We start from the raw sequence: 16,054 nt of genomic DNA, 5'->3' as shown, positions 1-16,054 counted from the left end.
ACCTTTCAAGACATAGTCAGTGCAATAAGATATAAATAGAAACAACAAAAAGTTAAACAGAAGTTAAGATGTAGAGTTTTCATTAGACTTATTTTTGCCTGTTTGTTTACGCATATAATGTTAAGGTGTTTTCAGGTTAAAATAATGGGTTATAAGGTAGTATTTGCAAGCCTTATGATAACCTCAAACCAAAAAACATACAATGGATACACAAAACATAAAAAGCAAGAAACTAAATCACATCACTAGAGAAAATTACCTTCACTAGAGGAGGACAGGAAAAGGAAGAAAAGAGAGAAGGAATAGAAGACCAGAAAACAAATAACAAAATGGCAGAAAAAAGTCCTTATTTTTCAATAATAACATTGAATGTAAATGCACTAACCTCTTCAGTCAAAAGACATAGACTGGCTGAATGGATGAAAAATCAAGACCCATAGACCTGTTGCCTACAAGAAACATACTTTACCTATAAAGACACACATAGTCTGAAAATAAAAGGATGGAAAAAGATATTCCATGCCAATGAGAACCAAAAAAGGGCAGAAGTCACTATACTTAAATTATAGAAAATAGATTTCAAGACAAAAACTATAAGAAGAGACAAAACAGGTCATTCTATAATGATAAAGGGGTCAGTTCAGCAAGAGGATATAACAATTTTAAATGTATATGCACTTAACACTGGAGCACCCAGATATATAAAGGATATGTTATTAGAGATAAAGAGAGAGAAGCTCCAGTACAATAATAGCTGGATACTTCAACACCCCACTTTCAATATTGAACAGATCTTCCAGGCACAAAATCAACAAAGAAACATCAGACTTAATCTGCACTATAGACCAAATGGATCTAATAGATATTTACAGAACATTTCATCCAAGAACTGTAGAATACACATTCTTTTCCTCAGGACATGGATTATTCTCAAGGATAGACCATATGTTAGGTTACAAAACAAGTCTTAAAACATTCAAACAAATTGAAATAATATCAAACATCTTCTCTGACCACAATGGAATAAAACTAGAAATTAATAACAAAAGAACTTTTGAAGCCATACAAATACATGGAAATTAAGCAATATGCTCCTAAATGACCAGTGGATCAATGAAGAAATTAAGAAGGAAATTGAAAAATGTCTTGAAACAAAGATAATGGAAACTCAACATACCAAAATCTATCGGATACAGCAAAAGCAGTACTAAAAGGGACATTTATAGCTCTAAGTGCCTACATCAAAAAAGAAGAAAAACTTCAAATGATGCATCTTAAAGAACTAGAAAAGCAAGAGCAAACCAAACCCAAAATTAGTAAAAGAAAATAAATAAGAAAAATCAGAGCAGAAAGAAATGAAATTGTAATGAAAGAAAATAATACAAAAGATCAACCAATCAAAAAGTTGTTTTCTTTAAATGTTAAACAAAATTGGCAGACCTTTAACCAGACTAAGAAAAAAAGAGAGAAGATCCAAATAAATAAAATCAGAAAAGAAAAAGGAGACATTAAAACCGGTACTGCAGAAATTAAAATGATTATTATTAGCTACTATAAGCATTTATATGCCAACAAATTGGAAAATTTAGAAGAACTGGAAAAATTCCTAGTGACATGCCTATCGAGATTGAACTAAGAATAAATGCAAAACCAGAATAGACCAATAACAAGTAACAAGATCAAAGACATAATAAAAAGTCTCTCACTAAAGAGAAGCCCAGGACCTGATGGCTTCACTGATGAATTCTACCAAACATTTAAAGAAGAATTAATACTAATCCTACTCAGACTATTAAAAACAATAGATGAGAAGGGAATACTTATGAATTCATTCTATGAGGCCAGTATTACCCTGATACCAAAACCAGACAAAGACACATAAAACAAAATCTACAAGTAAATATACCTGATGAATACTGAAGCAAAAATCCTCAACAAAATACTAGGAAACTGAATTCAACAATACATTCAAAAGATCATTTATCACAACCAAGAGGGATTTATCCCTGGGATGCAAGGATGGTTCAACATACACAAATCAATCAATGTGATACATTATATGAACAAAATGAAGGATAAAAGCCATATGATCGTTTCAATTGATGCTGAAAAAGCATTTGATAAAACTTGACATCCTTCATAATAAAAACCTTCAAAAACTGGTGATAGAAGACACATAGCTCAACATAATAAAAGCCATATATGACAGACCCACAGAGAGTATCATACTGAATGGGGAGAAACTGAAAGCCTTTCCTCTAAGATCTGGAACACAACGAGGATGTCCACTGTCACCACTGTTATTCGACATAGTACTGAAAGATCTGGAACACAACGAGGATGTCCACTGTCACCACTGTTATTCGACATAGTACTGAAAGTCCTCTCTAGAGCAATGAGACAACAGAAAGATATAAAAAGTATCCAAATTGGAAATGAAGAAGTCAAATTATCCTTGTTTGCAGATGATATGATCTTATTTTTGGAAAAACCTGAAGACTCCACAGGAAAACTATTAGAACTGATAAACAAATCCAGTAAAGTTGCAGGATACAAAATCAACATATAAAAATCAGTAGCATTTCTATGTGCCAACAGTGAACAGTCTGAAAAAGAAATTTAAGAGTAATCCCATTTACGATAGCCACACATGAAATTAAATACCTAGGAATTCACTTAACCAAAGGAGTGAAAGCTCTCTATAATAGAAACTATAAAACATTGATGAAAGAAACTGAATAGGGCACCAAACAATGGGAAAATATTCCATGTTAATGAATTGGAAGAATCAATATTGTTAAAATGTCCATACTACCCAAAGCAATCTACAGATTCACTGCAATCTCTATGGAAATACCAATGACAGCCTTCACAGAAATAGAAAAAAAAAAAAAAAAACCCGAAATTTATATGGAACCACAAAAGATCCAGAATAACCAAAGCTATCCTAAGCAAAAAGAACAAAACTAGAGGAATCACATTACCTGACTTCAAATTATACTACAGAGCTATAGTAGTCAAAACAGCATGGTACTGGCATAAAAACAGACACATGGATCAATGGAACAGAATACAGAACCCAGAAACAAATGCACAACCTACAGTGTACTCATTTTTGACAAAGGTGCCAAGAGCATACACTGGGGAAAAGACAGTCTCTTCAATTAATGGTGCTGGGAAAACTAAATATCCATATGCAGAAGAATGAAACTAGACCCCTATCCATCACCATATACAAAAATCAAATAAAAATGGATTAAAGATTAAATCTAAGACCTCAAACTGTAAAACAACCGCAAGAAGACATTAAGGAAAATCTCCAGGACATTGGTCTGGGCAAAGATCTTTTGAGCAATACCCCACATGCACAAACAACCAAAGCAAATATGAACAAATGGGATCACATCAAGTTAAAAGGCTTCTGCACAGCAAAGAATACAATAAAAAAAGTGAAGAGACAACTTACAGAATGGGAGAAAATATTTGCCGACTATTCATCTGACAAGGAATTAATAACCAAAATACGTAAAGAGCTCAATCAACTCTACAGGAAAAAAGTCTAATAATCTGATCTTAAAAATGGACAAAAGATTTGAATAGACATTTCTCAAAAGAAGACATACAAATGGCAAACAGGCTTAAAGGAGCTCAATATTGTTAATCATCAGGGAAATGTAAATAAAAACTACAATGAGATATCATCTTGCCCCAGTTAAAATGACTTATATCTAAAAGGCAATAACAAATGCTCGTGAGGATGTGGAGAAAAGAGAACCCATGTACACTGTTGGTGGCAATGTAAATTAGTACAACTACTATGGAGAACAGTTTGGAGGCTCCACAAAATAACTAAAAATTAAGCTGCCATGTGATCTAGCAATCCCACTGCTGGGTATATACCCAAAAGAAAGGAAATCAGTATATCAAAGAGATATCTGTGCTTCTATGTTTGTTGCAGTACTGTTTGCAATAGCTAAGATTTAGAAGCAACCTAAGTATCCACCAATAAATGAATGGATAAAGAAAATGTGGTACTTATACCCAATGGAATACTATTCAGCTATAACAAAGAACAAGATCCAGTCATTTGTAACAATATGGATGAAACTGGAGATGATTTGTTACGTGAAATAAGCCAGGCACAGAAAGACAAACATTGCATGTTCTCTTTTATTTGTGGGATCTAAAAATCAGAACAATTGAACTCATGGACATAGAGAGTAGGATGGTTACCAGAGACTGAGAAGGGTAATGGAGGCTGAGTGGAGGTAGGGATAGTAAACAGATACAAAAAAAAAAAAAAAAAGAAAAGAAAAGAAAAAAGAAAAAGAATGAATTAGACCTACTATTTGATAGCACAACAGAGTGACTATATTCAATAATAACTTAATTGTACATTTGAAAATAAAGAATGTAATTGGATTGTTTGTAATTCAAAGGATAAATGCTAGAGGGGATGGATACCCCATTTGATACCCCCATTACCCAAGTGCTGATTTCACATTGCATGCCTATATCAAAATATCTCATGTACCCCATAAATACACACACCTGCTATGTACCCACAATTTTTTTTATAAATAAAATATTTGAGGTGGGGGGAGGGACTCTTCTAGAATAAAAGAAACATAATGAACATGACAAATATACAAGCAGTCTCATAAATACACTGGATTCTGATTTGGAAAAAAAAAAGGCATGAAGTTATTTAGAGAAATTAAAAAATTTGAAATATAAAATGTGTATAAGATAGTATTAGGGAATGCTGCTAATTCATTAGTTGTGATTATGTACGAGAATGTCTTCACTTTTTTTAGATGGATGCCTAAGTGTTTAAGGGTAAAAATTTAAAAGTTTATATTTGTAAAGGTTCCAACCACAAAATACATACATAAACAGAGATGAAGTAAATATAGCAATTATTTACAAATTTAAATTTAATGTCTAGACTTTTTAGAATATAAGTTCAAATATATATCATTTAAAATAGTTTTGAAATCAATTACATGGGATACTCTTAAACATTGTATTTTGGTACAGTCAAGTTTTTCCTAGTAAATGGGCACTACCGTATATTTGGAGAAAAGATATTGTAAGTGAAGTCTTTTCTCAGTTTGGTATCAAGAATATAGATAACATATTTGAATAGAGGAGTGTATTTAACTTATAGAGAGCCAAACTTTAAACATAAGATTCATTCTCTAGGTCAATGAATGATTGACAGAGAAAGGCAGAGAGAGAGAGAGAGAGAGAGACAGAGAGAGAATACCAATAAATACTATACATAAAGTACTTAATACATGTGCTTAAGTGTTTTGCATGCATTATCTCATTTCATCCTCACAATATCCTATGCAGTCATAAAAAGGAATGAGATAGTGTCCTATCCTTATTCATGTGTTCACTGAAGTAGCACTTTTCATTTTCTTCAAGAATTTTTCCTTTGCATTCACAATTTGGTTAACTATTTTGCACAACAGGCCTACGTTTTGGCCTGTCTCAACTTTCAACATGCCTTCCTCACTAAACTTAATCATTTCTAGCTTTTGATTTAAAGTAAGAGATTTGCAACTCTTCCTTTCACTTGAACTTAGAAGTCATTGCAGGGTTATTAATTGGCTTAATTTCAATATTATTTTGTCTCAGGGAATATGGAGGCGCAAGGAGAGGGACAGAGATGGGAATGGCTGGTTAGTGGAGCAGTCAGAACACACACAACATTTATTAAGTTCATCATCCTATATGGGCACGGTTCATGGCTCCCCAAAACAATTACAATAGTAACATCAAAGACCACTGAACACAGATTACTATAACAGATTAATAATAATGAAAAAGTTTGACATATTTCAAAAATTGCCAAAATGTGACACAGAGGCATGAAGTGAGCACACGCTGTTGGGAAAATGGTGCTGATAGACTTTTCTGAGTTAGGGTTGCTACAATTATTTAATTTGTAAAAAACACAGTATCTGTGAAGCATAATAAAACAGGGTATGCCTGTGCTAACTGAGAAACTTACTATGTCAAAGCACTTCACAGGCAGGGGATAAAATGAGGCTGTGGGATGGAATGGTTGACCTAGGATCTCATTGCTAGAGCCCAACTTCAAACCAAGATCTGGTTGTATCTCCAGACTAAGCTCTTGGCCACAGTAGCCCCTGACCCGATCCTTTCTAATGTGAGAAACCAGAAGTCTACATAAAATTCCAAAACCTGCAACACAATTTGAAAGAAAAAAACTGCAAAAGTCAAGGAGAGTATCTGCGGATGTTGCAAATGATCCATTCTAAGACAAAAGCCTCTTGAGCTCTCTCTACATTTTGAAAGTTTGAAAATACTAAGTAGACTCCTCCAGCCAAGTTAATTCCTGCACATCAGCTGTAAATGTCAGCAAACACACCTTGCTTGGGATCCCACACGGGGGATGATGAGAACTCAGGCTATAGGGGCAGAGCCGTGTCCTGGGGAGGCTCAGTCACACTGAGAAGTGGGAATCTTCTGAGACAAGGGGAGCGTCTGGCCTGGAGGGTACATGACCTTATTTGTTTTTTAGTTTTTGATTGCTTTGTGACAAATTACTACACATTTAGTGGCTTACAGCAATACTCACTTATTAGTTCACAGTTCTGTAGGTCAGAAGTCCAGCAGGATATGTCTGGGTTCTCTGCTCAGACTGAAGTCAAAGTGTCAGCCACTGTGCTCTCATCTGGGGCTTGGGGTCTCCTTCCAAGGTTATTCTTGTGATTGACAGAATTCATTTCCTTTTGGCTGTGGGACTGAAGTCCCTGTTTCCTCTCTGGCTGTTAGCTGGGACCGCTCTCAGCTCCTGGAGGCTGCCCACATTCCTCCTGTGGCCTCCATATTTAAGCCAGCAACAGTGCATCAGATCCTTCTCTGACTTCTGGCCAGGTGCGGTGACTCACGCCTGTAATCCCAGCACTTTGGGAGACCAAGGTGGGATGATCACCTGTGGTCAGGAGTTCAAGACCAGACTGGTCAACATGGTGAAACCCCGTTTCTACTTAAAAATACAAAAGTTAGCCAGGCATGGTGGCAAACGCCTGTAATCCCAGATATTTGGGAGGCCGAGGCAGGAGAATCGTATGAACCCGGGAGGCAGAGGTTGCAGTGAGCTGAGATTGTGTCACTGCACTCCAGCCTGGGCAATGGAGCAAGACTCTGTCTCAAAAAAAAAAAAAAAAAAAAAGAATTCTCCGACTTCTGCTGCTACTGGCAGCCAAAGTAAACTCTGCTTTTAAAGGGTTCACCTGGCTGGGTCAGGCCCACTGGAATAACTTCTATATCTTAAGGTCAACTGACTTGGGACTTTACATCTGCAAAATCCCCTCACAGCAGTACCTAGGTTAGTGTTTGGTGAGTAATCTGGGAATCTTGGGAGTCATCTTTGGAATCCTTCCCTCCATGGTTTTAGAAAGGTCAGTCTGGCCATAGTGTGGATAACATATTGGGAGGGACAAGACAGACAGCAAGGGGGATCTACTAAAAGCTGTGGCAATCATCCTGAAAGACAGAGGAATGGGCTTTGGATGAGTGAGAAATGATTTAGACACAGCATAAAGACTTCTTGCTGGCTGATTAGTTGTGGGAGGGAGGGGAGGGAGAGTCAAGGTGGACTCCCAGGTTTTGCCTCAAACAACTGAGTAAGTGAAGTTGCCATCCAAAAAGATACTATGGATAAACAGGTTTTGGAGTGGAAGATAATGAATTATTCCTCTTCATGTTGAGTTTGAAAGGAAGACAACCAAATGAATGATAAAAATGGGGGATCACTGGTTAACGCAGGGGTTCTCCAATGGAGTGATTTGGCTCCACAGAGGACACTTGGCCATGTCTGAAGACATTTTTGGTTGCCATAATAGTGGAGGCATTATCCACATTGAGCAGGTAGAAAGCAGGAGTAAAAAATCCCACAACACACAGGACAGCAAAGGTTTTGCTGCCAAATGTCAATAGTGCTGAGGCTGACAAACCCTGAGTCAGAGGCCAGAAATTCAAGCCACAGGAGTGAAGAAGAGGGCCCAGAACAGAGCCCTGCAGAACCCCAGCCTCAGAGCAACGGAAGCCAGCCCGGAGCCTGAGAAGAAGCCAGAGAAGGGGAGGCCAACCAGATGCACAGTGCTGAAAAGCAGGCAGAGAAAGAGGTGTTGATTCTGGCAGGTGTCAAGAGCTGCTGCGAGTCAAGCAAAATGAGGAGTAAAAAACCATCATTGGATTTAGGGTGACCGAGGCCACCGGAGGCTGTGCCTGAACAGTTTCAGTTGAGTCATGGGAGCGGACGGCTGTCTGCACTGAGTGAAGAGTGCACTCTTGAGAGAGGAGGTTGGGGCAGCAGCCACCGGAGACCAGGCTTCTGAAGACCTGGAGACACCTCAAAAGGGATGTGGGTTGAAGGGATTTGTTGCCATGGAGAGAACTGAGATCTGCAAATGCTGATGGGAAGGAGAAGAGAGAGGAGGAGATCACAGAGTGAGGCACCTGAGAAAAGTGTAAGAACAGAACTAAGGGCACAATGTCTCTTCCAGGCCCTGCCAGCAAGTGCCCCCTAAGTGCTGCATCCCAGGTGTGCACCTGAGTCCCAGTCCTGCCCAGGAGAGACTGGCCTGATGATGGAGAAGGAGAAGAGGTGCCCCCAGCAACAGGTGTAGGTGCAGCTGCAGGTGGGCTTGGCAGTTTGAAAGGTGGAATGCTGGGGAGACTTATCCTCCATGTAAGCAGCAGGGATCACTTTTGAAAATAAAGGAGAAAGAAATGGATCAGAGGCTTGAGGCGGGTGTGGAGGGCTGTTCTGTCTAGAGAACCCCAGCAGGACTCTCAGGCAGGGCACAGTCTTTTTCCTTGTTATTTCTTTCCCGAGATTTTTTTTTCTCTTGGAAAATTCTCATCAAAGTTCCATGCAAGACCATTTAAGGGTTAACACATTTTCCTCCAAAATGACTGCAGTCCCTCTACTGAAATTCATTTTATGAGTCCAGTCTGTTGAAAGATAAGGAAACTATTACAGTGGAGATGGAAGATGGAAATTAGGCTGAGAGAGCAAAGAAGGGTGAAAAAGATATGGACATATATATCCATGGCACAAATTTTAATGATTTCTGTAAAGTATAATTGAGGGAAATTACAGGAAGTTTCATTTGATTTTCTTAGAGGTCCTGAAACTCACGAGTGTTACAGAGTTATAGTATTTACAGAAAGAAAGGCTATTAAAATTCAAGAGAATTTGGAAGGAACTGACATCCTTTTTTAAAATTCCTTTACATTGCAAAAGATGACCTAAGCTATTCTTTAAAATTCAACTTCTCTGATTTTATTCTCACAGTAGTGCAGTTAACTGCAGATAACATTAGTTCTTCCTATCAAATCATTGTGTTATTCCACCAAGGTCGTGTGATGGGGATGAGGGGGAGGGCGGCTTCGTAAAAGGCACCTGGGACTCCCACTACTAGCATTCCTTTGCGAAAAATTAGAAATCTTTAGGAAAGGGGGAAGGAAAAAGAGGGCAGAGTCCAGCCGAAGAGCCGACCTCAAAGAACCATTTCGGGGTATTTCTTTTCTCTTCACTGCTTGGGAACTGCCTTCAGTTCACCCACCACTTCCGAAGTGGCTTCACTTCTAAGGGGAGAGGCCAACGTCCCAACAGAGGGTCTTTCACTTCTTTCCGCCATTTGTTAAATGGCTCCATAAATTAGTTGTTTTACATAAAATTTGGAACTACGATCTGGGAGGCCTAGGGGCTGCACCACCAGTAAGTCGCTGACTCAACCTGGGCCCTTTAACCCCCAAACCCAAACTCTTTCCTGGATCGATCAAACCGCTGGCCCCAACCTAAAAGCCTCCTCCACCGCCAAAAGTCAGGAAGGGTTGGTCCTTTTGTTTTTCAAATGAATTGAAATTAGATCCACAGCCCCGCGTAACGCTGGGGAATACCCAGGGAGAGGCCAGCTTCCAGGAGGTCAGCCCCAACACCACGGGCAGGAATTTGGAGGGATGGGGAGGTCTCCTCATCTCTGAGCCTTGAGCACCAGGCCTCAATTTTCTCCTCTTTCTCACAGGTGCCCGACTCCGAGTCCGGGAGGCGGGCGCTCTTCCCAGGTACCCAGCCCAGCGCGGCGCGTCAACCTGGGTCCATCCTCCGCCACCCTACAGCGCGGGGAGCAGGGGAGGCCGAGAGCCGGGCAGCGTGGGGGGACGGGAGAACCCGGGCAGCAGCATCCCCCGGAGGCAGCAGGACAGGACGGCTGGCGTCGGACGCATTGCAGAGACGTCCCTGTTTTCGGCTTGTCCCCCGACAGCCGGCAGAGAGCTTGACTCCCTCCGCACTGCGCTCCAGAGACCACAGCGCGGAGAAACCTTGCGGGGCCCCGGACTCCCAGGCTTGGGAAAAGCGATGACTGCCCTGGACGGCTGCGGCGCCCGAGATTTCCAGGGTCCCGACCCTCCCTGGGGTACGCGCGACTTCGGCGCAGATGTCAGTCCACTGCCTTCGCGCGTTGAGGGCGCGAGGACTCCGGACGACCCCAGGGCTACTGTCCACGCCCAGCCCCTCGTTCTCCACCGTGCCACCTCCCTCTGCGGCTCTAGCCTGGAGATCTACGGACTTCATTGCGATCTCTTGAGCAGTGCAGTTGCCCTCTACCCTAGCCCCGAGTCCCGGGTAACCCAGGGGCCCCGGCGAGGCGAGTTTCGTTGGGGGAGGAAGTCCCCAGGCGAGAAAAGGGGCTGCGCATTGGACGGGGCTCCCAAGCCAGAGCCCTGGGGGCCTTGAGGAGTCGTGGTACCGTCTAGGAAAGTCGGGGCTGCAGGGCCCATGAAATCAGACGAGGCTACGGACTTAGGGTCCCTGCAACCAAGACTGCGAGCGACTGTGGACTCGGGACGGATCGCACAAAGGAGGAAGAGGGAATCAGAGGGGCGTCCGGTCGGGGACGTGTCAGGCCTGGGCGGGGCAGAAAACTGACACCGGGGCGAGGACAAGAATTTCGCTCCTCCAGGGCTGCCAGGGGAGGGGCTCGCCACCGTCACTCTCCTTGGGCTCTGGCCCCGACGGTGTTTAAAGGGCGGAGGGCTGGGCCGGGCTGGTCGCACCCCGGGGCTGCTGGTGGCCAAGCTGGATGGGTCGCCCATGAGCCTCGGTGCGGCACCGCTGGCCCAGACCCGGGCGCGGCTGGACATGGCCACCTACTGCAAAGACCCGGGCCCCTCCTCGGCCCCGCCCGGCCAGGCCCGGGCCACCGCGCACCCCCCGGCCTATGAGCATAGTGATCTGGGCGCAGTGGGCGGGGGCCCGCGCCTGTGGGTGAATGCGCCAGCGCTCAGATCCAAGTCCTGCGCTTCAGGTCCCGGGCCCGTGCCGCCCTACGCGGCCCCCGGCTACGGGGCTCCCGGCCCGCTCCTTGGCGCCCCGGGTGGCCTGGCGGGCGCCGACCTCTCCTGGCTGAGCCTCTCCGGCCAGCAGGAGCTGCTGAGGCTGGTGCGGCCGCCCTATTCCTACTCGGCGCTCATCGCCATGGCCATCCAGAGCGCGCCCCTGCGGAGGCTGACTCTCAGCCAGATCTACCAGTACGTGGCTGGCAACTTCCCTTTCTACAAGCGCAGCAAGGCGGGCTGGCAGAACTCCATCCGCCACAACCTGTCGCTCAACGACTGCTTCAAGAAGGTGCCCCGCGACGAGGACGACCCAGGTAAGAGCGGCGCGCCGGCTCGCTCCGTCTAGGACTCCCGGTCTTTCCGCCGTGCTGCGCGCACTCGGCGGGTGGCAGCGACCTCGGACAACCTAATTCCTCCCTGCGCGTTGGGGATACCCGGGGGAGAGAGAGAAGGGGGAGATGTGCTTAGCCATGAACAAGTTCTCAGACAGCGGCAGTGCCCACAGGCCCGCGTTTACAGTGCGGCGGTCCCGGGGCTCTCAATCTCTGTGCGCTCCTTCGGAGGAAGAAGCGGGAGAGCCAGCACGCTGGGTGACCTTGGGAGTGACTCAACTTACCTGGGCCTCAGTGCCCTACCCGGTAAAGTGGGGAAGACAGCGCCTACCCCAAGGATAGGCAAAACAAATAGGATGCCCATTTGGAAAGCTCTGGAGCCTCCCTGGGGGCCCGGTGTGGTCTGCGATGTCCTTGGCAGAGCGGCTGGAATCCCACGGTTCGCATCCCGCAGGCCTTCCTTCACCTTAGCGGGTCTCGGGCCTTTCCCAAGGCTCCCTTCCTCCTCCTTTCTGGATTGCCACTTTCTTCCCAGTCCGGCTGTGGAGGCCCATTGGATACACAGTGTCCGTCAAGGGTGGGATGGGGGCGAGGGCTCAGACCCTCTGCAGGGGCCAGCGGGGGATCTTTCTGAAGCTGACCTCCTCGCTCGCTGACACCACGGGTCCGTCAAAGCTCGAACTTTCTGAACTGGGCTGTTTCTTCTAATGCAGGTAAAGGCAATTACTGGACCCTGGACCCCAACTGCGAGAAGATGTTTGACAACGGGAACTTCCGAAGGAAGAGGAAGAGGAGAGCTGAAGCCAGCGCGGTCTCGCCCTCGGGAGCCAGGAGCGAGGGAGGGGCCGAGGCGCCAGCGCTGGAGCCCCCGGGCGCGGCTTGCCGGGACCTGCAGGCTTCGCCCTCTCCATCCGCACCCGAGGCCGCCACCTGCTTCTCCGGTTTCGCCTCCGCTATGAACGCACTGGCGGGCGGCCTTGGCACCTTCCCCGGGGGCCTGGCGGGCGAGTTTTCTTTCGGGAGGCCGCCGCCGACGGTCGCCGTCCACGCTTCTCAGACCCTTAGCCCCTCGCCTGGCTTCGCCCCTGGCCACCAGACCGCGGCCACTGGCTTCCGCGTCAGTCACCTCCTCTACAGCCGGGAAGGGACCGAAGTTTGAAAGGATGCTGGAGGCTAGCCGGGTGCGGTGTCCAAAGGTGCTGAGCTCAGGCCTCCGGTTTCCCCTGGTGACAGCCCCACGTGTTGGCGCCGAAGGCCTGGGTGCCCTGGGAGGACGCGCAGAGCCGGGGGCGGCTTGGCCAGCAGGGAGCTGGGCTGAGCAGCTCTTGGGCCTCGGAGTGGGTGGCCGTCTGCTGTGCACCCCTCAGCCAGGCGACCTTCAGAGCTTCCCTGCTCTGCCTCTAAGTCGATCCCTCCTGGGCCTCCAGAACCTGTGCTCTCCAGGGATTTGCCTTGAAGGGGCGGGGCGGTTGGCGCTCAGCTCCAGCGTTTCCCAAGCAGGCTGGCTGACTCCAAAGAGCCTCAGAGCGGGTGGGAGGAAGGTGGGCTGCCAGAGCGGCCCGGGGGTGGGGGCCCTTTCCACCTCCACCCAGCTTGGGTCACCTGGCTCAGGGCCTTCCCTCCTGCTTCAGGGAGGCTGCTGCCGGGGCTGGAGGACAGAGCTCAGGAGCAGCCACAGTGGTGGGGTCCAGGTGGGCCTGGAGCCTGCAGTGAGGGGATCTGAGACTTTTGGGATTGGGTCCTGTGTAAGGAAGGTCTTGCTAAGGGCTGAAACTGCCGGTGGTGGGAGGGAGAAGGGCTGCCTGGGCAGAAAACGCCCTTGGGATACCAGCTCCCTCCCCTGTCACTCAGCTCAGGTCCTTGATGACCCCCCTGTAGGACAAGGCAACTCCCCAGGGCCCCGTCATCACTGACCACAGGAGTGATGCCCAGCACCCAGGAGTTCCCCGAGGGTCCAGGTTTGTGCCACCCCATCCACACTCACACTCACACAGGCTCATGAAAGGGCACACCTGTTTTGGTCTCTTTCCCCTCCAAACCCACAGTATGGGCCAAAGCTGCGCCTGTGTTCAGAGCTCCTGAACAGCAGCTTGTGTAAATTGAACCCTGCCCCACCCGGTTCGTTCTTAGACATGGTATCTTTGTGAAGCACAAGGAGCCCCCAGTCACTGGGAAGAGGAATTTTGGCCTCTGTACTCCTCAGAAGTCCTAAGTGCCCCAGTCAGATGCCCTGAGTCGTTGTGGCATCTGGGACTCCCTGGAGATGGGCACGTTGGTGGGGGGGGGGGGTACCCATCTTGTTGTTGATGGGGGGCACCCATCTTCCCTGTATTTTGGGGGAGGTTGGGAGGGGACCTTCCCAGGAAGAGAGTGGAGAGAGGATACTGTTAGTTTGGAGTAGGACAGCTGGTTTAGCAACCCTAAGCCCCAGTCACACAGGTGTTCCTAAGACACACGTATTCCTAAGACACAGGTATTCCTAAGACACAGGTGTTCCTAAGCTGCCCGCAGCTCCCCTCACTGCTGCTGCCACCAGTGCTGGAAATGAGAGCAGCGCACCTGTCTGTCCCTAGAGCTGACTCATCATGGCCCTGCTGAAGAGTGAGGGGTGTGTGCGTGTGTGTGTGTGTGTGTGTGTGTGTGTGTAAGACAGAGAGGGAGGGAGAAGGAGGGAGGCAGGGGAACATGGAGAGAAGGAGCCAGGAGTTGGGATAAACCTGGTGCCTGGTCATGTGTTTCATCAGCAGTGGCTCTTAACTCCGTGTGGCATCTATGCTGCTGCCCCCCACAGGCAGGTGAGCAGAGCGCCAGTTGTGTCGAAGCTGATGATGTTGGCTAACCAAACTCACAACCAACCCACAATCTCTCTTGGGGGGACACTCCCCATATGTAATACAGTTAAAGAAGGCCAGGAAAGGAAAAGAAATTCCTTAGCTTATACATTTTAAAAATTATATCTTGAACTTATTTTAATAGAATAAAATGCTAAAAATAAAGATCAATATATGTAGCTTGCATGTGTATGCTATTTTGTATAAGAATTCCACTGCTGTCACCAACATCCCCATTTCAGAGACTGAACTTGCAGAAAAATTGGAAAGAACATTTTCTAATTAAATTTGACAACAATCAGAAAATACAGTGGACAGCTGGACAATCAGTGGAGCTTCAAGAAAACTGGCTGACACGTATGGATGTAAACATGGAACGTCATGGCTGCATGACTCCTAGACATTGGGAAGCTGCTTTTTTTTCTAACAATGGTTTTTATGCTAAAATTGGGAAAAAAATATTTAAGATTTTTCAACTTTTGGTTTGTTTGCCCAAAGATCATTTTTTACCATTTGAAAGTTGCTCATTTATTCAAAGCTTTATACCATTAGTAGGTAATAATATAAGCAAATAGATGAAATCTTCATGAGAAAAGCTTGGTTAAAAATACTTCCAGCAGTGCAAGGTATTTGGACATGGGTGGGGTTAGATGCCAAAAAGAACCCATTCTCCCCTCCAAAACAGCCCACATGCCTGGATGTGTTTAGGAGATGGGAAGCCAGGCCAAAATGCATTTCATAGGCACAGGCATGGCACAGTCAGCTTCAGACTCATTATCCCAAAGAAGCATTTTCTCATAGCAAAGAAACTGTTGAAATCAAAACAAGAAAACAGAGCAATGCAGCTTGTGGTCACTTTATGGTTAAATACTTTCTTCTGGCCAGGGCTTGGTGAACTTGACCACAGTCCCTAGAGCTCACTGCACGTAGGCAGCAGAAGGACCGGGTCCTGTTGGTCCGGCCAGGGCACTGCTGCCAGGAGGCTAGGAGGGTGCTCTGACCCCGGGGCTCTGAGTCCACTGTGGCACTCAGACCCCATCTGCTCCCCTGCCCTGTCCCTTTTTTTTTCTTTTTTCTTTTCTTTTTTTTTTTTTTTTTTTTGCCTTTGGAATCATGAATCCTGCAGCCAATTCCAAAAGTAATTGTGAGACTTCAACAAAAGGAATACCTCAGCATCATGGCATAGACACATGGCAGTATGCTATTGGAATATCCAATTTTTAGTATGAACAACTTGGTGGCACTGAATAGTTTCAAATATAGGAGCAAGCTTCAAAATTCAGAAGTGAAAGACAATTAAAACATGCCAAAATATCAGGTGATTAGGAATTCTTTGCATTGCCAAGCAGCAGTGGAATTTCCTAGTGACTGAAAATCAGAGAGAATAATAATACAGGAAACTGTAATCTGCCCTAGAAACATTTGGTCACTGGGTAAATTATCCCCATACAAAAAAGAACCATTCATGAAGAAGATTCATTTGTTAGAAATGTTTTTTAAAGT

The 16,054-nt window shown here is 45.8% G+C and overlaps 2 protein-coding genes across 2 annotated transcripts; one reads left to right on the top strand and one right to left on the bottom strand.

Moving 5' to 3' along the window:
- Positions 1-7,732: 7,732 nt before the first annotated feature.
- LOC101004233 lies at positions 7,733-10,961 on the bottom strand. Its single transcript, XM_009215623.3, has one exon. It carries the CDS (start codon positions 10,622-10,624, stop codon positions 10,136-10,138), a length of 489 nt encoding a protein of 162 aa, XP_009213887.1. The 5' UTR covers positions 10,625-10,961; the 3' UTR covers positions 7,733-10,135.
- Positions 10,962-11,191: 230 nt separating this feature from the next.
- On the top strand, positions 11,192-14,726 carry FOXI2 (forkhead box I2). Its single transcript, XM_003904410.4, has 2 exons — positions 11,192-11,702; positions 12,434-14,726. The coding sequence occupies exons 1-2, from the start codon at positions 11,192-11,194 to the stop codon at positions 12,877-12,879; spliced, it is 957 nt and encodes a 318-aa protein (XP_003904459.2). The 3' UTR covers positions 12,880-14,726.
- The last annotated feature ends 1,328 nt before the right edge of the window (positions 14,727-16,054 follow it).

This window comes from Papio anubis, chromosome 11 (genome assembly GCF_008728515.1).
Source record: "Papio anubis isolate 15944 chromosome 11, Panubis1.0, whole genome shotgun sequence".
Classification (NCBI taxonomy): Eukaryota; Metazoa; Chordata; class Mammalia; order Primates; family Cercopithecidae; genus Papio; species Papio anubis.
The sequence above is the reverse complement of the archived record's forward strand: the minus strand, read 5'-3'. Positions and strand labels throughout refer to the sequence as shown.